The sequence below is a fragment of the Alosa sapidissima genome, chromosome 13, assembly GCF_018492685.1.
Source record: "Alosa sapidissima isolate fAloSap1 chromosome 13, fAloSap1.pri, whole genome shotgun sequence".
Taxonomy (NCBI): domain Eukaryota; kingdom Metazoa; phylum Chordata; class Actinopteri; order Clupeiformes; family Clupeidae; genus Alosa; species Alosa sapidissima.
The window spans coordinates 16,828,055-16,848,896 of record NC_055969.1 but is presented as its reverse complement, the minus strand read 5'-3'; the positions used below and the strand labels follow the sequence as shown (position 1 = coordinate 16,848,896).

Genomic DNA, 20,842 nt, shown 5'->3' with positions numbered 1-20,842 from the left:
CAGCAGTAATTTCACTCAAATATACAGATGATTTTGTAGGTTTTGTATGCATGAGGCTACATTCATATGTATGTACATAGTAATGTGTATGAATGTGTAAAGAAATATATGATTTAGTACGTATGCATCTGTATAATGTGTGTATGCACAAAGTCTTCAATCGTGGGATTTAAATTTTTTTACTCTCACTGATTTAACAACTAGATTGTGTTCATCTGTCGAGAAGAATCTGTAGCTGTGTTCATGAACCATTCTAGATGGGAGGTGAAATTAAATTTGCAGCATTAGCCACTGAGGCTATTGCAGCTGCGGTTTAAAATTAACCAAAGGGGGGAAACCCACATAAGCATGACCGGCCACTCTGTCCGTCCCGCTGGGCGGTTACAGATTTGCAGCCGCAACCCCTACTTGTGTGTGAAATGAGCCAAAATATGACCAAGGTTACCTAGAGGACCCAGGTCCTTTTTCTTCTTAGGCCCGACGCGAACCCTTCGGCTAATTCCCGGGTCAGGTTTCGCTGCAACGCTCTCCCGTTGGGACGGGCTGGCATCCGGCCGACCAACCTGCCCCTCGCCGGAGGATGGAGGTGGGTCCACATTCGTCTTTGCCGTAGCGGAGGCAGACTGGTCTGCAAAATAATACATATACACACCATGCAGGGATGCAGAGAATATTTTGCCATATGTCAATAATAAATACTTTTGCCATTTTTGTCTTGATTATCTGTATTCATGGTATGAAGAATTGTGCATTTTTCTGCATTTTCCTGTGCTGAAAGTACAGCAGCATACCTTGGCATAAGTCAATGTCACAGTCTTGTTTTTGAATAGTATCGCCTCCAACCAACACAAAGCACCAAGGTCTTGCTGAGGCGTCTGGATTTCGGCAGAAACTATGGTCCCAGAGCTCTGCAGGTCAGTCAAAACAACAAGCTCAGAACTACCACCACAGGGGCATGCTTCACAACACAGCTCGAATCAGTCCTTCTATAAACAGACCACTTACAAAATCAAGCAGGACACAGTTTGGGTGTGTGTGTGTGTGTGTGTGTGTGTGTGCATGCGCGTGCGTGTGTGTGCATGTGAGAGTGGACGTGCAAGCACTTGTGTGTGTTTTTCGGTGCATGTCGTTTTTGGGATTTGGCAGCCAACCCCTCCTGGCACAAAGTGAAGTGACCTCCTGACATGAACTACCTTGTTTGCAGACGCCCCATTTACTACTGCATGACAACTGCTCACTGGGAAGTGTTGACATTAGGCAGTGTACAGCGAAGCAAGCAGCACTCAACCCCAGCACTTCACATCTTACTGGCACATTCTCAAGCCTACAACTCAACTGCACATTCTGAACTTGACCACGAGGACCATTATACAAGGCCTTCAATAGAAAGGGCTATAGAGGACACTTGAATTGATCAGTTTATGAAAGACAACACAGACACACACCCCAACAAAATGACAGAAATATCAAAATTCCATCAAGTTTCTATCATTCCACCCATTTCAATCATTTTATATATTTCAGATCATTTAATCTAAAATAATAGAGTAAATTGTCTGTTTCCTTCAATAACATCTTGACTGATGATCTATTTTTTTGTAGTTCATTCTATGTGGAATGTTGCAACCCAAGCTAGTAGCATTTGTGATTATGGCTGTCAAAACATCACTGACGTCAGGAAATTCATAAAGAGGGAGTTTAAATGTTAAAATCAACATGGTAAACATGACTTTCTGGGCTGCAGCAATTTATTGAGTTGGACTGTTCTGATTAGAAAATAAACCACTTTGTTAATAGGGACCCACTGCTGGTACCTTTGAAGACCAAACCCAATTTTCGTGATGTAGTAGGCTGCTTAGGCTAAGGGTCCATTTCATAAGTAATAAGGCAATATGGACAGACTGCTCAGCCAGCCCTTTCATGTTATATGATGGGCGTAAGCTCGTTGCGAGGTTTGCTTTTTGAACAAAACAGATTCATTTTAATTTTAGTGCCCTACCCACCAAGACGTTGTTTGTTGCACACACACACACACCCAAACAAGGGCTTTTCGACCACACTTCCCGTACGCATTACGCATTGTTTTTTTTGTTTTGTTTTTTAAGTTCGCATCAACAGTTAAAGAGCAACCGGGAGGTGGCAAATCTGTGCTTGAAGCAAGCTACAGAAGCTGTAAACACCCTACCTGTATTGTTGGTGGTGTAATCAGCGGCATTCGTAACATTGAGCCAGTTGAGGCACTTTTCCCCGTTTGAGCTGATTGTCCTCTCCCCGTCATACTGCCCACCATGCACTCGTATGCAATCTGTCAATAATGAACGCACGAAATCGAAACAAATTAAACTATTTACCAAGATAGCGTCTTAGAGGGAATTTATGTCAAATGCATTGTGAAATCTAGGCTAAGATGTAGAAACAGCAAACAATAGGCTATCGACGAAGTAATTAGCTGACACAACACTTTACAGAATAAACATATCCTTAAGCAACGATGAGAAATGTTACCTAATGTATTTATATAAAGACTCTAAACTTTAAAATAGGGTTGCTGCAGAGGGAGTAAACAGATCGACATGACAGTCAGTCAGTTAGCCTGCCTCCTCCGCTCATTCCGTCGTCAAAATATTATTTCGAGTCACGAGAAATTACTTACCGGGAATAACCGATCCTGTGGTCACATATACGACAGCCAACAACACATATCCTTGAAAAAACATGTTAACACTATGAAAATATAAATACTCTACGGCGTAAACCAAATGCCACTTGTGATGTGTTGACACAGGACATGTGGCTCTAAAGCGGGACTTCCAGCTGTAACTGGAGACGGATCTTCTAATAGGGCTAGAACCCAAGGTCCTAAAGAAACCTTTTCTCAGTCCTTTAATCTGACTCCCATTGTTTTGGCTGTGGCAGGTTGTTTTTGTTCGTTTCACTCCTTGAAAAGTCGATAATTGATAAAGGAAACATATTATATCATATTGTTACCTGTGTCATCTCTGTTACGTAAGAGGCTTATAATCAATGTCAGCTATATTAATTTTGTCAAAACTATAGGTTTCTCAATCACGTACAAAACGATGCAAGTCATTCTTCCAAACTTGCATGAATTCATTTAGCTTCCCTGTATAGCCTACCTTATGTTTAAACATTAATTTGGCATGAGGCATAGGGTACAACATATCACTGAATAATATGGTCCATAAAGGCTCATTAATAGGCACAGTGGCCCTCTACATTGTTTAAACTACAAATGACGTAGGCTATATGGATCAGGCATTTTTCCCCCAAGTCTGGAACCACAATAGATTTCATTTATGCTTTTCTGAAAAGGTATCCCTAAGATGATAATACTAAGCCCATGTATTGTACTTAATGCTACTTTCAAACCACAGGAACATGATAAGATGTTTCCTTTTGAGAAATCACAAAGGCTAGTGATACCCATCTTCACCACACTAAAAACTATACTTCAGCAATCTGCTAGCCATTAAGCAGCAGTGAAAGAAAGAAGGTGGTGTTTACTGTTATCTGTTTTCAAGACTCCTTATCTCTGGGGCTTAAGACAGATTTTGAAAATCCATTAATTCCTTGGTGAGAGGAAAGTGCAATCCTCCATATGAAATCAAAGGATTTGTCAGAAAATAAATACAACATGTAATAGCTTTACCTAGAAGTCAGAGAAGTGGGCCTGCATAACTGCATCTCTGTGATAAGGCATGGAAGGATATATGTTCAGGAATGGCACTTCTGGGAGACTGTGATGTGGCCTACTCCTCTGTGTCTAACTCAATAAAACTGCCACACAGATGTTGCAGATCTACAATTAAGTTGAGCATATGAGTAGTCCATCAAATACCCATTAAGTAATTATATGTAAAAGAGTGCTGTGATTTTACTCATTAATGGCATAAAGTACAGGGGTAAAGTTAGCTTAATTAGATTCAACTTTAGATTAGATTAGATTCAACTTTATTGTCATTGTGCAGAGTACAATGTTTAATGGCATTAGAACTCATCATAAGAAAATGAAGAGTTCCATTCAAGAAATCTTGTGGGTTAAAAAAGCCCATGAGAAATGGTGCTGAGAGATTTCCGTGTAGATAATGTCAGTCAAACAACAGCAGTAACAAACAGACAGGCATCTCTGGTTTCATAGTTTATCTAATGGAACAAACAATCTATGTTTACACATAGCACAAATGTTTAAAAAAAATATTCACAAGCTCTGTAGCATTTGCCTGCTTTGGTCTCAACTAACATCGTCTTGCACAGAGATCAACATTAGTTATGTTTGTATGGTAACTGAAGAAATAGAGTGTCTAACAAATCATAAATCATAGGCAAGGTGATGTTACAGCCACCATTGGTTAAATCACAAACAAAACCCTAATCCTATTGTGGGTCCTCACCTCCCAGGCATCTCTAAATCCATGTCTAATCTAATACCAGGCAATCTACTACCCCCCCACCCCCCCCACCCCCCCACAAGACCACAACAATAAGGATTTTAGAAGCTTGGTCCCCGTCATTTAATACAGAGAAATCTGATCTCTTTTTGGTGCAGGCGAGATTAGCCGAATCTTTCATTCACCAGTCGCCTTACAAACTGGCCAGATTAACCAGGATTTTAGCCTCCACCACTTTATTTTTTTCCCTCCCTGTTGTAGCCCAGGGGGATTACAGTTTGACTTTTTCTCTTTCAGAAAGTAAAAGCAGTGGCTTGGACCAGACACCAGGTAGAGAGGGTGAAGGACTGGCACACGTAAAAACACTTGAATCTCAACTCTTGACAGTAAATAGTTCCATCCAGCAGTTGCAAGAAAGAGAGGTTGCTGCTGGATCATGGACGTGGCTGTCCACTCAGGCAGGAGGAAGCTGACGTTTACCATCGACAGCATTCTGAGCGGAGGAGGGCTCGAGAGAGGGGAGAGGACCGACATTTCCACTACAACAGCAGTCTCTCATCTTTCAGAGGCAAACAAAGGGGACGTAGGAGCAAGGGCCGCCTCAGCATTGACCCATGCGGACGCTCTTCAACCCACGTGCATCTGCTGCTTGTGCTGTTGCCAGTGTGGGGAGATGCTGCACACAGACTGCGTCCCAGCAACACGTGAGAGCCAAACTTTTTCTCAACAACAACATTTTTTTTTCCGTCCGCATCTTTAATATTTAAGCAGAGGCTGTGGCTTTACACAAAAAGTTTGTGAGATAGTATAGTAACAGTATAGTAACAGTGTATTTATCTGACTCTGCATGCTTTCTTTTGTAATTACAGCTTATTACCCTGTGACTTTCACCATTGCATGAATAGAAATCTATCTTGAAATAGACGTCTTTGTGTATCTGTCAGATTCATAAAGCCATGAAATTATCTACTGATTTGTATATTGTAGTTTTAGATCTTCCAGAAGCCTGCTCTGTTTATTTAGCTACCCTGTAAGCATTCCTGCATTTAAACTTACCCATATAAATCACCTGTGTTTCAGCTTGCCCGTTCTCCTGGGTCAAACAGTGGTATGCTGAGGCGCATGTGGTGGAAGAGGGTTCTGAGGCGCTGCATTTCGGGCAGGTTCAGAGACGCATGCGGAGGCACCGCACCATCTTTACCGAGGAGCAGCTCGATGCCCTTGAGGAACTGTTTCTGCAAAACCAGTACCCTGACATTAACACACGTGAACAACTGGCTCAACGCACTCACCTGCGTGAAGAAAGGGTGGAGGTAAGCTTCTCAGCATCTATACCAGTTTTCAAGTTTTCAATTGATAATCCTACAGTGAAAAAGCCAAAAAGTTGTATCACTGTTAAAGAACATAAGAAGCATATGCATATGAATTCTACACAATTTTATTTTCTTACCACCCTCCTCTTGATATTAGTGACTAAGTGCTAATGATATTGTACAGGTATGGTTTAAGAACCGAAGAGCGAAGTGGAGAAGGCAGAGAAGACACTCATTTGGCCTGCAAGACCCAGCACACTGGAGATCTGACCTCTAGCCTGCAAAAAAAACATTAAAATGGCATTCATGTTTGCATTTCCTGATTAATTGGTCTTGTTTTACTCTGACTCTGACACAGTGAAGGAAAAGAAAAAAGAAATAGCCTGGTTGTTGTTGTTTTGTTCACCTGAATGAATGAAATAGCCTGGTTGTTGTTTTGTTCACCTTTCTTTGTAGTAGGCCTAGCCTGTTCATCATTGTAGTCAAGTCAAGTCGGCTTTTATTGTCAATTTCTTTACATGCACTGGTCATACAAAGAATTGAAATTTCGTTTCTTACTTTCCCATGCAGACATAGACATGCTTTAAATACAGACATAGACATACTATGGACATAGCCATAGACAATAAACATTAAATTAAAGTGCAAGACTGAAATATAGAACATGTATGTATCAAAATAGAAATATAGGACATATATTAAAAAAAAATAGAGGTAGTTGTGTTGTATATTTCTATAGTCTTAACAGTTACATGAAGTAACTGGGGGGGGGGGGGTTTGGTAGACAGGATCCTAGTTTCCTAGGTTCCTGGTTGGCTGGTGGGTGGGGGGGGGCTGTCAGTGATGGGAGAGTGGGTAGAGTGTTCAGCATCCTGATTGCTTGGTGGATGAAGCTACTTGCCAGTCTGGTGGTGCGGGAGCGGAGGCTCCTGTACCGCTTTCCAGAGGGCAGGAGGCTGAACAGTTCGTGTGCAGGGTGGGTTGTATCCTTGACAATCATTAGTGCTTTGCGGGTGAGGCGGGTGGTGTAAATGTCCTGCAGGGAGGGGAGTGGTGCTCCAATGATCCTCTTAGCTGTGTTAACAGTGCGCTGGAGGGTCTTCCTGTTCTGATCTGTGCAGCTTCCGCCCCACACTGTGATGCTGCTGGAGACGATGCTCTCGATGGTCCCTCTGTAGAATGTAGTCATGACAGGAGGCGTGGCACTTGCCTTCTTCAATTTGCGCAAGAAGTAGAGGCGCTGCTGGGCTTTCTTCGCCAGTGATGCTGTGTTGGTGGTCCAGGAGAGGTCGTCGCTGATGTGCACCCCCAGAAATGTTGTGCTGCTCACTCTCTCCACAGCATCTCCGTCGATGGACAGTGGTGGCAGTTGTTTGTGGCCTCTCTGAAAGTTGACAACAATCTCAACAATTGTATGAAACATTATGGTGAAGTGAACATATGTCAATATCAAGCCAAGCATTACTCCAAGTGTGATAGTAGGGTCCATCCCGTAGGCCTAGTGTTTACCTATTTACAGCTGCATCTGAGGCCTAATGCTCCAGCATTATGTCTATACCCATCAACATATTGTGTGGTAAATGTACAGTTCAATTAAATAAAACATATTAAAATGAGTTAAACATAATTTTTCTAGACATCTTAGAAACATGTGTTCCGGAGATAAATGTTATGATGTTACAAGAAAAGAAAGGGCCCAATGCCATGCCTGAATAGAATCTCATTTCATTTTCATTTCATAGGAATTGTTACATGTTCAAAATTCTTGCGCACTGCACTGTCTCTGCCTGACTGATTGACCGGTGTTTTTACGCTTCCACTGATACTTCAACCGGTCTGTTGTTTTGGGTGAGCGTGAGGAGACAAACCTGAAAATCCATCTTAATACTTGGATTTCTGGACTAACGTTACGTCCAGCCGAAGATACAAGTGAATGGTGAGTTAGAGACTACAGTGTATGTTTTGCCTTGCAATAAGCTGTCTTGTTGGCTAACACAGCTAGCTTGTGCTAGCAAGCGAGTTAGCTTGTAAGCCGAATTTTCACTGTCCAAAGCTGACTAGCTAGCTAACAGTTAGCGGTTTAGTTTCACTGAATTTCATCAGCTGTAAGTTAACGTTACCTCACTGTTAAGTTATCCTAATCACATAGGACGTTGACCTTAGCCAGTACTTAATTAACTGAGAAAAGTTATTGTCGCCAGCGAACAGACATTTCTGTCAGACACACTACGCATCAGCTAGAAATACTTTCTTGGTCAGTTTTAGTGTCAAGATGTCATTAACGTTAAACTTTCTAGTTATCCTAGCATGTTTAACTTAAATAACGTTGACTAGTCTGATAACATTATTTTAAATAACCTGGCTGTCTATAGTTAAGTAGCCTAAATGTAATGCTGGACTATACTTTCTCTCGAAAATTGCAAACCTTGGCATCAGTCAAGAGAAGAAAGGGTAGCCAACGTTATTGAAAGCAGACCGAGTTAGATAAAAAGTGTCCAGTAACTTAAGGTGACTAACTAAAAGAAAGGATGAAATGTAACATAACGTTAGCTAACTTGTACCTAGTTAGTTAACAAACATCAACGTAACGTTCATGCAGGAGGTGTATTAGCTACACATGTCTACTTAGTTAATGCATTCATGTTAATGTAACTTTAACCTTGTGATTTCACAGCCATGTCACGACCAAACACCTCCCCAAAACCAACCATGTCCCACAACAGACAGTCGGGCTCTTACAGGGGGAAAGGACTGAAAGACATCCGCATCGATGAAGAGGTTAAAATAGCGGTGCACATTTCTCTGGAGCGATTTCAGTACAGTGACCAAAAAGGTATATACCATGTGTGTGTAGCCCTTATATCCATTGCCTAAGGATGACTTGCTCATCTTGTTCATTGGTTGATCAGTTGTGGCTTTCCTTGATTTAATACATTCACTCACTCACACACAGACAGACAGACAGGCAGACAGAGACAGACATACACACATTAACATTTATTTGGCCTGGGACGTCCCATCTCTGTTTTTCAATTACATTTGATAATAGTTTGTGTTTCAGAAAGATGTGACTATCCCTGTATCACCTTTCCATTGACTGTAGTGTAGCAACTTTACTTACTGTGCAGTGACGTTCTCATCCACAGAAATGGAATTTCCTTCCTCCTTGACCAGCACTGAGAGGGCATTCATACATCGCTTTGCCCAGTCACAGGGATATATTTCAAAAAGCCGTGGGTATGTGTAAAAAACTAAAGCTTATCTCATTTGCAGTGTGAAAAGGATTCAGCAAAGACGTGAACATGATAATTGTAACTACCATACCGACTGGATCAGCCAATACCAGAGAACCCAGTGCCATACTCAATAATGACCACAGTGTTTTTATAATGTTTTGCAGGAAGGGGTCAAACCGGTTCCTTACTATAAGGAAGAAGGACGGCTCTGAATCCGCTCAGTCCATCATGACCTTCAGTCTCAGCCCCTGCTCCAAACAGGTGGTCCGGAACCTTCTCCAGAGGTTTCCAATGACAAACAAAGAGATCACAGACCTGCTCCCGCGTACTGAACGAGGGATATCTGTTGCTTTGGAAGCTGGTGGTGAGTTCTTGTCTTGTCAATTACTTTTAATGCATGACTACTGCCAGTTTTTCTTGAAAACATGAATACTTAAAATCTTGGAAAGAAAATTGAAAATGTGGGATCAGATATTGCACTGTGGCCTTTGAGTTTTTGTTTCTATGAATAGCTCATAATGTCTCTGCCTTAATCAAATAATAGGTTGCTTTAGCTTGCAGAAAAATATTGCAGACACTTTGTTTCAGGTTTAGTTATATTGTATGGCTGCATAAATAACACTAGACATTTGCTGACACCAATATCTAACCCCCTATTCCCTGGATAATCGTGAGGGAAAATTCATGTTGATGTTTGCTCTGCTGCTACCTATGCAGCCACATGATCTCTTTGTGTTTTATTGAAAAATGGATGAAAACCCATACTGTCATAGCTCATTGGTTGACATACTTGTGATTTCCATACTAATTTCCTGTATACACTCAGATAATGGCCGGGACAAGAACAGGACGAGCGGGCGGTTAAACAACGGCATCCCTCAGGTACCCCCCAGGAGAGGGCAGTCAGAGTTGGACCACTTTCGTCGCTCCTTGCCCGTGTACGAACGTCAGGAGGAGATTGTGAAGATCATCAAGGATAACCGTGTAATTCTGGTTTTGGGTGAGACCGGCTCTGGCAAGACTACTCAGGTGAGGGAGCTGGGTTCCTCAGCCTGCTGACTAAGAACTTTGGGGCTTTTTAGATTTAGAATTAGTTGAAAAAAGTTGTGTTCTGTACCACTAATGTTCTCAGGCACTGTGTCTGAATTCAGATGTGGGCCAGGTTGTTAAAGATTCCGTAGATCATAGAACATAGGTTATGATTCTCATCTGAAAAAAAATCAAAAACATAAAATACTAACTTTAAATAGTAGCATCGTTTTATCTGTGGGTAAATCTTCAAGTGGGAGTGACTGACACCTCTGGTGTTCCTCAAGGTCGAGGGTAATTCAGTATTCCTGATGCAAATTTCTCCCTGACTCAGAGTGGGTATGCTTCTCTTTTTGTTTCCCAGATTCCCCAGTTCCTACTGGACGACTGCAGCCGTAACGGGATCCCCTGTCGCATCTTCTGCACTCAGCCACGGCGCCTGGCGGCCATCGCTGTGGCAGAGAGGGTGGCCGCCGAGCGAGGAGAGAGTATCGGCCAGACCATTGGTTACCAGATTCGCCTAGAGAGCAGGTGTGTGTGTGTGTGTGTGTGTGCGTGTGCGTGTGCGTGTGTATGTGTGCAGGCAAGTATTTGAATGTGTGTGTTTGCAAGTATGTCTGTGTTTGTGTGTATATGTGTGTGCGTACAAACATGTATGTGTGAGTGTGAGAGAGAGAGAGAGAGACAAAAAGATGGATGGCAGTAGGACTGAAACGATTCATCGAGTTACTCAAATAACTCGATTACAAAAATTACTCGAAGCAAAAACCCTGCCTATTCCTATGACGCGCACTATACACGCAGGGATCTGATTGTTCCACACGGACCGTTGTTCAGGAAGCACACCACTAGCGCGTGAATCGTGATACATTCTGAATTTAGCTGGCGCGATGGCGGAGTCAAGATGTCCATAAATGGCTGAGAATGTCTAAAGTTTTCAAGTAAAGTTTTGGGATCATTACATACTCAAAAAGGAAAAGAACAAGCATCTGAACCGAAAACATCCACTCCATGCTGTTTCACCAAGCGTCAATAAAGTAGGCCATCTATCAATCTATCTAACCTATCTATCATCTACTGTATCTACGTAGCCTACAGCCTACATTGATGTTGGCTTATTTTAATCACATACTGTATTTGTAGCGATGTCGTGATATAATGTTTAGCTTTGATGTTTTTAAGTAGTAAACTTATTCACGTTCAATTGCAAGACAGTATGCCTAAAAAAGAACCCTTTATACACACATGCATGCACCCTCATCTTCCCTCACGCACCGCACGCGTGCACACACACACACACACACACACACACACACACACACACACACACACAGGTTGCTAGGTTACCATAGCGAATAGGCTCACCCCAGAAATTATTTTTTAGTAGCCTAATAGTAAAATTATTTGTTAGTAGCCTAATGGTAGGCTATTTTTTAGTAGCCTAATGGTAAAATTATTTGTTTGTAGCCTAATGGTAAGTGCTGCAGGTGTAGAAATCTACATAAAACAGATATTTACTTTGATGTCAGGTCTAGATTACAGCATGCATATTAATACATTCAATTGCTTTCCCTCTTCTCCCTCCCAGCACTTCACAACATAGTATGGACAGCTTTGTTCACCCAACTAAGTCATGCACAAGAGGCTGCAATTTTACAGAGAGCATTTTGAACATTATTTACCATATTTTCCAGACTATAGGCTAAGTCGCACTTTTTTTTCATAGTTTGGCTGGTCCTGCGACTTATAGTCAGGTGCGACTTATATATGAAAAAATATATAATTGAACATGTTTTTAAATGTTAATTTATATGAACTGACATGAACCCTACGTGAAACAATACGTCTACAGCCGCGAGAGAGCGCTCTCAAATGCACAAGTCCTGTGCACTTTCAGTCAGAGATTAGTGCTTGCACTACGCCTGAAACACACGTGCATACCTAAATCGTCAAATTATGGCAGGGATTCTATTTATAGCCGGGACTCAGATTTGGACAAATAAAAGCCAGTATAATTTTGTTTCAATTTAACTCATAAAAGAGCTCTTCTTAATATTTTATATTGTTGGTTGGTATTGTTGCCAATGAAAAGTCATTTACACCATGAGTCTCCAACACGTTGCTCTCATTGCTCTCAAGCTAGTCGCATGTCGCACCCTTCTGAGCTAGAGGCTGAAGCCTACATTTAAACACAATTGTTGCTGCCAGGCATCAGCCTATGAATTTTATAAAAAAAGTAAATCATGCATAATTTAAAAAATAACTACATTTAGGCTATCTTAGACATCTTTGGCTATACGGAATAAGGTTTCCCTTGCAGCACAGCACACGAATGAATGAAAGCGCGGATACCTTATCTCGCAATAAGTGGATGGCAATCGAAATTCCTGACACTATGAAACTTAATAGTAAGCCATTAAATACCCCACAGATTTCAGTGGTCATCAGTCCCGATATTTAGCAATATAATCAACAGTCCAAACGTAAATTAAATCTCAAATTAAACATCTGCTTTTGATAGCCTACCCATGCCGCTCCAAACGGTAGGCCTATGTCTCACAATAAAACGCAAGAAATAAAGGACTATATTATAGCTGACTCGAATACAAGCCATGGCCAAATAAAGGTGTTGTGCTTTGCGCAGCCTAAATTTGAGGATTTACGAGTCTCCTAAACATCCCTCACCTGTTATCTAGACATGCATGAAAACATTTGAAAACAAAACGCACTGCCATGTAATATTTGATTGCTGTTTTGCTACTAATTATCTTTCACGTAATGAATACGCACAGAAAGTGAAAGTAGGCCTAATGTGCGCTCCGTGTTTGTAGCTGTCTGTTCACGTCCGCAATCGAACGTCAAATAGAGAAGTCATCCATGTTCTCTACGTTATAGCCTAGGCGGTCATGCTTCTGTATTTGCAAAATTCCTGAAGGTTCCTGATCGCTAAATGTTTGTTTTCCTTTCCTGTCGATAGCGGTTGATGTTGAAGCACCTAGGCTATAATTTGACTTCAGCGGTGACAAATCCTGCTGAGAGAGAGAGAGAGAGCAACGAAAGAGAGGCACCCCAAAGTGGTCCTGCGCGCACGTGTGTGTGTCTCTGCATGGGGTTCAATTGAAGTCAGAGTTGGTCCTTCAATAGTCCCGCATTCAGGCCGCTCCATTATTAGGCTATATTAATGTCAGACAGGGTACAGGGTAAAATGTGTGGGAATCTCTCGCATTATGATGGCTAGATTTGCGGGACTTTTATTATTATGCTCAATACTAAGTAATAATTTATTCGCAATACCCGCAATTCCTCGCTGGAATTTAGACCCTTTTAAATGTGCATCTTTTTTTCTCTCGCTCTCTCGGAGGTGGCCAGCCAAGCAATTGTTCTGCTGCATGCCAGCCTGTGCCAATATATCGTACAAAATGATTGATTGCATTGCATTCACCACATTTTTAGCAAAATTTTCATGTACCACATCAGCATTTGAGTTCAGTGATTTTTTTTTGTAAATTGCTTTACAATTAGCGTCGGGCCTTGTCAGCAGCCTTCGGCTTGCCTCTTGCCACTATTCATTCCTTCTTCTTCATTAACATTCCCTGTAGAATTCTCAATATGTTTGGCCTCAATGTGTACAGTTACATAGTCTGTCTGTTCTTAGTCTTGGATTTTGTGAAATACATTTCTTATCACCTGCTTGCTGCAGCTTCGGTCTGCACGTCAATTTAAACCCGCATTTTTTTGTCTCTCGAGCATTTAATCTGCTGCCAGCTTGTATCTCCACATCGTCCAAAATGCTTGATTGCATTGCATTCTCCACATTTTTGCTACATTTTCATGTACCACATCAGCATTTTTGTTCTGTGAATCTTTTGTAAATTGCTTTACAAATGCCGTCGGGCCTATTGGCCAATTGCCATGGTTTGCCTCAGCTTAGGTCACGTCCTTTTAAAACCGTCTTTTTCTCTATCGTGAGCATTTAATCTGCTGCCAGCTTGTGACTCCACATCGCCCAAAATGCTTGATTGCATTGTATTCTCCACACCTCATGGCATTTTCTCTCAGTGAATCTTTTGCTTTGCAATTACCTTCCTGCCCTCCTCTTGGCTGCCTTCACTCCTTCATCTTCATTAATCTTTTTGGCCTCAATAATCCAGTTACATAGTCTCTGTTTTTGGTTTTGGATTTTGTGAAATACATTTCTAAATAAATGCGACTTATAGTCTGGTGCGACTTATATATGTTTTTTTCCTGTTCATGACGCATTTTTTGACTGATGCGACTTATCCGGAAAATACGGTAATTGTTGGCACTGGCACTTATAAACACTAAATGGGTAAATTGCAATAAATGGGCTTAGTTTTGTAGCCTGATGTTGGAGTTAGAATAAATGCCTCTGTGCCAATTGCTTGATCATTTTACAGCCATGTCATTTTCGTTATGCATTATTTGTTTTGGTTGTTTAAAAATGCAAAACAAATATCCGATTAATCGATCGATAAAGTGCTAGATTAATTGATTACAAAAAGAATCGATAGCTGCAGCCCTAGATGGCAGTGTCCAGTGTGAACACAAATTAACTGAAGTGAAGAGGGAGGTCAGTGGGAAAAACAGACTGAAGGTTGTGACAGAGATGGAATCCTATGAGTTAAACTGTTATCTGGTCACTGACAGGGAATTGGAACTGTGCATGTGCACACAAGTATGTCTGTGTTTGTGCGTATGTTGCATTTGTAATTGTGTAGTGCAGTCCAAGTGTGTGTGTGTGTGTGTGTGTGTGTGTGTGTGTGTGTGAGAGAAAAAGATGGATGATAGTATCCAGTGTCAACGCAAATTAACTAGAGGAAGGTCAGTGGGAAACACAGACAGGGTTGTGACAGATAGAAGCCTATGAGTTAAACTCTAATCTAATCACTGACAGGAAATCACAACTGAGGTGTGTGTTTGTGTGTGTGTGTGTGTGTGTGTGTGTGTGTGAGAGAGAGAGAGAGAGAGAGAGAGAGAGAGTTACTGTTAATTAGTTAATATTTTATTTCCACTAACAATGGCTGTGTAAATGATGCAGGCCGAAATGCTCACAGACACCCAGGCTGCCGATGTTGGCGGAAAGCCCTGCCACCTGCTCACACTGTTTATTTTGCCATCGAGGCTCCCAACATGACGTGCAGCCCATATGCTGAAGTACAGCAACTATGGCGCCTTGCTGCAGACTTTTGGTTCTCACAAAGTGCACTCCAGCCCACTCCTAAACCATAATGAAGTGTCACTGATGTGATGAAGAGGCCCCACTCAATGGCCAGTAGCACAGTATGTATTTGACTGTGCTGTTGTCTTGTTGTGTAGCAGAATGACTGACTGTCATCACAATAAAACACAAAAAGAGGACCCTTTACCTCTGGTACTCCCCTTCTGGTAACTCAGTTGAGATAGCATGTCGTAAGCAATTTGGTCCAAACATCAGGTACTTGAGGGGAACTAGTGAACTGTGCCTTCACTGCTGTAAGTGACATGCCTTGAATAGGGCTGATGTTATTGAGTGACTGAATATCACTTTAAATGTTGTTTCACTTGATTTATCTATTCAGAGTTTCTCCCAAGACTCTACTGACGTTCTGCACCAGTGGGGTCCTGTTACGGACCCTGATGGCAGGGGATGCTACCCTCTCAACAGTTACACACGTCATAGTGGTCTGTGCCGCTACTATGTATCTCTGTGACTCTTAAGGCCTATTCACACCAAGAATGATAACCATAACCATAACGATAAAAGTGTTCACACTGAACAACGATAAACAAAGTCTCTCCTTGTGTTAATGAATGTGACGGTTAAAATTCGATGGGTTCTGATTGGCTATTAGCTTTTTATCACTCTGAAAATCGCTCTGAAAGTGATCTCCAACGATATCGCTCTTCATGACGTTATCGTTATAGTTTATGTGTGAACGTCGTCATTCATATTAACGAGAACGATATTTATTTATAGTTATCGCTATCGTTCTTGGTGTGAATGGGCCATTATAGTGATGCCTACTTTTTGTTACTGTGAAAATATATGAGGTCATGTTATAAATAAATTAGTAAAATAAATGAATAATGAGTGTTTCTGTAGGGTAATGTAATGTAACTTGATCCAAATGTTCGCTACACTGACTTCCTGAATGATTCTTAACATTTGCTTTTAATGCATGCAATTAGCACACCACAAAGGTGGTTGTGGTCTGAACTAGTACTTTGTGGATACAGGACGAGGTCCATGAGCGAGACGGCCTGAGCGACTTCCTCCTGACGAAGCTGAGGGACCTGCTGCAGAAGATGCCCACACTGAAGCTCATCCTCTCCAGCGCCGCTCTGGACATCGACCTCTTTGTGCGCTACTTCGGCACCTGTCCCGTCATTCACAGTAAGTCACCAGGGAGGGAGGCTGTAACTGCAGTGCCAGAAGTTGCCAAGATCCCCCCAATATGCTATCTGTCCATCTGACCATGCAAGCCCTGTCTGGTATGTTCAGTGTAATTTAGTTGTGTGTCTGTGATCATAATGTGCCTGCCGTAGCAACATGGTCGGCTGAGTGTAGACACACCAGCACCTGCGGCCATGTTGGCAGAGTTGGCATTTTCTTGGCATGGACTTGGCACTCAGTAGTGCTAAGAGTGTGTATTGGGCATCTGTATTGAGTGATCATTTTGCCATCGGCATTGTTAGTGTCTTCAGTAGCAGTGTTCAGGTAGGACAACAAAGCTCAAGAAAGATGAATAATACTGAAGGGGGGAAATGAGCACAGAAAAGTGGTTATTAGGGTACGTGCACATGCAGCATATTTGTGAAATATGTGTTCAAGAATTATGAGTAAATCAGAATAGTTATCACTAGCTGCATCATATTATTATGATGGCTGATAAGATTTCAATTCAGTAATCACAATTGTAAGTTACATATTTTTTCCCCCTCCCTTAGTTAAAGGAAGGCCATTTGAGGTCAAACAGCTTTTCCTGGAGGATGTTTTACGGACCACTGGCTATGCAAACAAAGACATGCTGAAGTACAAAAAGGAAATGCAGAAAGGTGAGTTCTGTGGTCTTTGGTCATTATAACAGGCTGGCACATGAAGATGTCTTAGTATTACATTTTTCAGTGCTTCCAGAATAGATTGTGGCAGCTAGTCTATGTGAACGCAGCCTGCAGTGGGTAAAAATAGACAGTATTGCATATTTCATACAGTAGTTAGACTCACAGCGGTCAACTAGCTGGATTAAGGAAAAGCTCTGCAGTCTGGATAGTGATAGTTCTGCATGCATTTCTAAAATTATGCCAGAAAAGAGAGTGTGTGGACCCTTTTTTGACTCGCTAATTACGTTACATAATTAGTCTTTTGCAAAAAATACATATTGCATCTAAGAAGTCATGTGGACAAAAACGTCATGGATAGACCTAGTTCTGTAGGTCAACCATAGGTAAAAGCTACACACCTTCACTGTGCCTCGCAGAAATTTAGTGGCATGTTGAAGTTCAAGTATACCAAAATAAGTGTCACCCTACCCTAGTGCTGTTATATGACTAAGCTAAAGTCTTCCAGAAACTGTTTAAATCAATGTGGACATGGACAGCATACAGTCAAAAGGGAAAGTGACTGGAAAGAGTTAAGAAATTGTCGGTAGGGTTCATTCTGTCGGGACCTTGATGATTTTCAATTTCCTCTGCATTAGGACAGGTGTTTCTGATGGATATTGCGATTGCAATTTAATTTGATTTTGAAAGTCAAGCCTCAACAGACTATAAGCGCTTTCAGACATACGTGTAAGACCGGAGGTTCTGCCGATGTTAAACGGTGGGGCCGTATATCTGAACGACATAACCGGTCATATGGAAGTCCGAATTCACCCGGTGTTTATACTACTCCCCCCCTAGTATTTCCTCCGGACATTATGTAAATGTGCTGTGTCTGAACGAGGAGTAGAACATGCGGTTAAAATTCACACCTAGTGAGAGGGCGTGTTGGTGACGTTTCTTTCGTGCGTCCATGTGGTTAGATCTGACTTAAATGCCAGTGTTATGATGGAGTGGCATAGTGCTGTCCAGAAAATCTCCGACCTGGAAAGATGCAGACATCACGGAGCTACTGTCCATGAGGGCATACAACATTTTGATAGAACACCTGAAGGGAACGTTAGAGACACGTTAGCCTCCAACTGCATGGCAAGGACAAACGAATTCAGAAGACTGGATCATCATAAGCAGAAGGCGCTGAAAAGGCAGTAGCCTACAGCGACGTCGTTGACGACAATAACAGGAGTATTTAATAAATTGTTAGCCAACACGGTTTTCTGTTCATTGATAGCCTTCATGACCTGCTGAGCTCGCTGATATTTGCTGAGCATATATGCCTAGAGAAAATGAAAACGAAGAAAACCCAACTTTGTTCCAAGCTCCTTAGGTAAATGCGACACATGGGGAGAGGATGCTTTTGGAAAAAATAAACCATGAAAAAACGAACAACTTCACTGTTATTAATGTTAGTATTTTGTTTGTTGCTTAAAAACCTTGTATGATCTTGAAGTCTTGAGTTAGCCTACTGAATTGGCTGGTAGCCTACCATAAAGTTTGTGCATGCTCTCTCTCTCCAACGCAAACCAGATTTGGGGTTCTATAGCTAATTCTGGTACATAACGTTGAAAACAGATAAATGTGTTTATTTGAAGCACACATACAAATACTGTAGGCTAGGTCAATTTCAAGTGCGCACTTACGTGAGTAGCCTACTTCAAGTATTAGCCTATGCACAATAGATTTCTCTTCTTTAGCCTACATAATGTATAGGCTACATTTTGTAAACAAAAAGCAGCTGTGACCGGCAGCGGCCGCATATATTCTGCGTCATATCTCGCATCTTGTGAACTCTACAAGCCCCCACCCCTCACTCGACAACCACACGGAGATTCTGTAATGTGCGTGTATGTCGTTCACACATACGTCCGTATAAGGTCACTATTAGGTCCGCAGGTTAGCATCATATCTGAATCATCCAAAGGGTAGGACCTCCGTTTGACAAACCTCCTCATATACTCCGGAGGTTATATCTGAAAGCGCTTACATAATACATTCCTTGACTCTGAAGCATTTTACATTGTGTGCTTACTCTTTTCTTAGTAACTTTCTATGCTTGTTTGTACATCACTTCTGGTAAACCCAGAATACGCAATAATGATTATAGACCGCACTTACTGCACAGATGCTGTGGCTTAAATTTTTCCAGTATGGCCAACCAATTTGGGCCCCATTTCTTTACAGTGTAACTGTGTGTTGTCATTGGTTTTAAACTCTCCTATGCTCTGTCCCCTGTCCCCCTGCCCCAGTGGAGAAGCAGCAGACGTCGCTGACGGAGTGGTGTAAGATACGCGAGGGTGTTCCCAGACAAGAGACCCAGAGAGACAAGATGGCCGCCCGCATCCTCCATGAGAACGACCTGCTGGACGATGGAGGGGATGGCGTCTTCAGTCAGCTGGTAAAGCTCTCCACTCATCACTACTTCATTCCATTCTTTAATGCAGGATCACGCAAAGGTTACGGAGGTTAAAACATCTGTGACATGTTTACCGGTATTAGTATACTGAAGTTGGAAAGATGTTCTTCTTTCATAATGTATGTTGCTTTGCTGGTTAATCCATTGATGACTGAATACAAGGTAAAATTCTCAGATGGCTTGAAACATAAAGAAAAACTTTAGAGATGTCTCCACTTTTTTTGAAGTGAAGAACATCATGAATTGTGTTGATTACAGAATGAGAAAGATGTGGCATCACTAGACCCCTGGTTACTGAAGGAAATGGATGCCTGCATCTCGGACATCTTCCTTAATGAAGACAATGATGCCTTTGTCCAACTCTTCAACCTCATCCTGAGTGAGAACGTCAGTGGTATGACCTTTTGCATTTCTCTCTCTTACTCTTATCTGCTTTATTAGAGTTCTGTGAAGTAGACATTCTAGAATTCACACATTAATACATTATCATAATATGTCTCATTAAAGGTGCTCTATGATAACGAGTTCAAACTTTCATTTGGAGCATAACTATGTTAATCTGGGGAGTTTTGAGCTAGACACTTTAGTGGCAGTGTGTAGAGGGATTATTCCGTTAACTCTGCCCTGCCTCTGCTGTGTTGTGTGCCAGTGGACTACAGGCACAGCGACACGAGCACCACCCCTCTGATGGTGGCGGCGGCGCGGGGCTTCATCAGTCAGGCGGAGCAGCTGCTCAGCATGGGGGCCAGCATCTCCCTCAAGGCCTCCAACGGATGGTAAGGGAGGGAACTGTTCCGCTCTGCTTTCACATGCCTGTTTAGAAAAAACAGTCTGTCGCACATTCTGTTAGGCGGGGATCACAATGGAAATAACGAACCGCAGCAGCGGTAAGCGTAACGCAACGCTCAGAGCATAATACGTTCTCTCGTTCCTAAGTAACACAAAAGGTTTGCCTAAACTGATGATTAAATACTCTCGCGTTGCGCTTTGAAAGTTGAACCAAGTTCCACGCTCAGCTTGTTAAACTCTAGCTAGTGCTGCCACCGTTCCGCTGCCGAACAATAGGAAACATGCCGCTTGCCGCTGGCCAGTGTGATCCCTGCCTTAGAGTCAGACTGCAGTCTCTGTTATGTTCTGATTGTTCTGATTGAAAAGAGAGACCCATGGGCCTCCCTCAAGGCCTCCAATGGATGGTGAGGGAGGAGAGAACCACTCTGCTCTCTCAAGCGTCACCCATTGACTGTATATGTAGATGGACAGGGCATTATCAGTTAAAAGTGAAACCAGCGGAACGGTGGCTGCAATTCTATTGAACAAAACTGAATGGAATCACACTGTCCATCG

At 42.0% G+C, this 20,842-nt stretch overlaps 3 protein-coding genes across 3 annotated transcripts in view; 2 read left to right on the top strand and 1 right to left on the bottom strand.

Moving 5' to 3' along the window:
- Positions 1-2,818, bottom strand: part of pik3ip1 (phosphoinositide-3-kinase interacting protein 1) — a 7,237-nt gene extending 4,419 nt beyond the window's left edge. The window contains exons 1-4 of the mRNA XM_042059165.1: positions 2,654-2,818; positions 2,186-2,305; positions 792-908; positions 446-628 (exon numbers count right to left, since the gene is read on the bottom strand). Coding sequence (XP_041915099.1) covers positions 446-628; positions 792-908; positions 2,186-2,305; positions 2,654-2,717 — 484 coding nt within the window. The 5' untranslated portion in view covers positions 2,718-2,818. The remainder of the gene's footprint in view (positions 1-445; positions 629-791; positions 909-2,185; positions 2,306-2,653) is intronic.
- Positions 2,819-5,030: 2,212 nt separating this feature from the next.
- LOC121680025 (homeobox protein goosecoid-2) lies at positions 5,031-6,197 on the top strand. The gene is made up of 3 exons (XM_042059167.1): positions 5,031-5,113; positions 5,490-5,722; positions 5,907-6,197. The coding sequence occupies exons 1-3, from the start codon at positions 5,083-5,085 to the stop codon at positions 5,997-5,999; spliced, it is 357 nt and encodes a 118-aa protein (XP_041915101.1). The 5' UTR covers positions 5,031-5,082; the 3' UTR covers positions 6,000-6,197.
- Positions 6,198-7,481: 1,284 nt separating this feature from the next.
- Positions 7,482-20,842, top strand: part of LOC121680021 (3'-5' RNA helicase YTHDC2) — a 36,223-nt gene continuing 22,862 nt past the window's right edge. The window contains exons 1-12 of the mRNA XM_042059164.1: positions 7,482-7,658; positions 8,397-8,555; positions 8,869-8,959; positions 9,123-9,322; positions 9,785-9,987; positions 10,352-10,518; positions 15,567-15,669; positions 16,225-16,381; positions 16,936-17,043; positions 19,332-19,480; positions 19,757-19,892; positions 20,148-20,274. Of these exons, the coding sequence (XP_041915098.1) occupies positions 8,399-8,555; positions 8,869-8,959; positions 9,123-9,322; positions 9,785-9,987; positions 10,352-10,518; positions 15,567-15,669; positions 16,225-16,381; positions 16,936-17,043; positions 19,332-19,480; positions 19,757-19,892; positions 20,148-20,274 (1,598 nt within the window). The 5' untranslated portion in view covers positions 7,482-7,658; positions 8,397-8,398. The remainder of the gene's footprint in view (positions 7,659-8,396; positions 8,556-8,868; positions 8,960-9,122; positions 9,323-9,784; positions 9,988-10,351; positions 10,519-15,566; positions 15,670-16,224; positions 16,382-16,935; positions 17,044-19,331; positions 19,481-19,756; positions 19,893-20,147; positions 20,275-20,842) is intronic.

Coding starts and splice junctions, on each gene's coding strand:
- LOC121680025 (XM_042059167.1), top strand. CDS start 5,083: ATGCTGCACACAGACTGCGTCCCAGCAACAC. Junction 5,114..5,489: donor AGACTGCGTCCCAGCAACAC/GTGAGAGCCAAA, acceptor CCTGTGTTTCAG/CTTGCCCGTTCTCCTGGGTC. Junction 5,723..5,906: donor TGCGTGAAGAAAGGGTGGAG/GTAAGCTTCTCA, acceptor GATATTGTACAG/GTATGGTTTAAGAACCGAAG.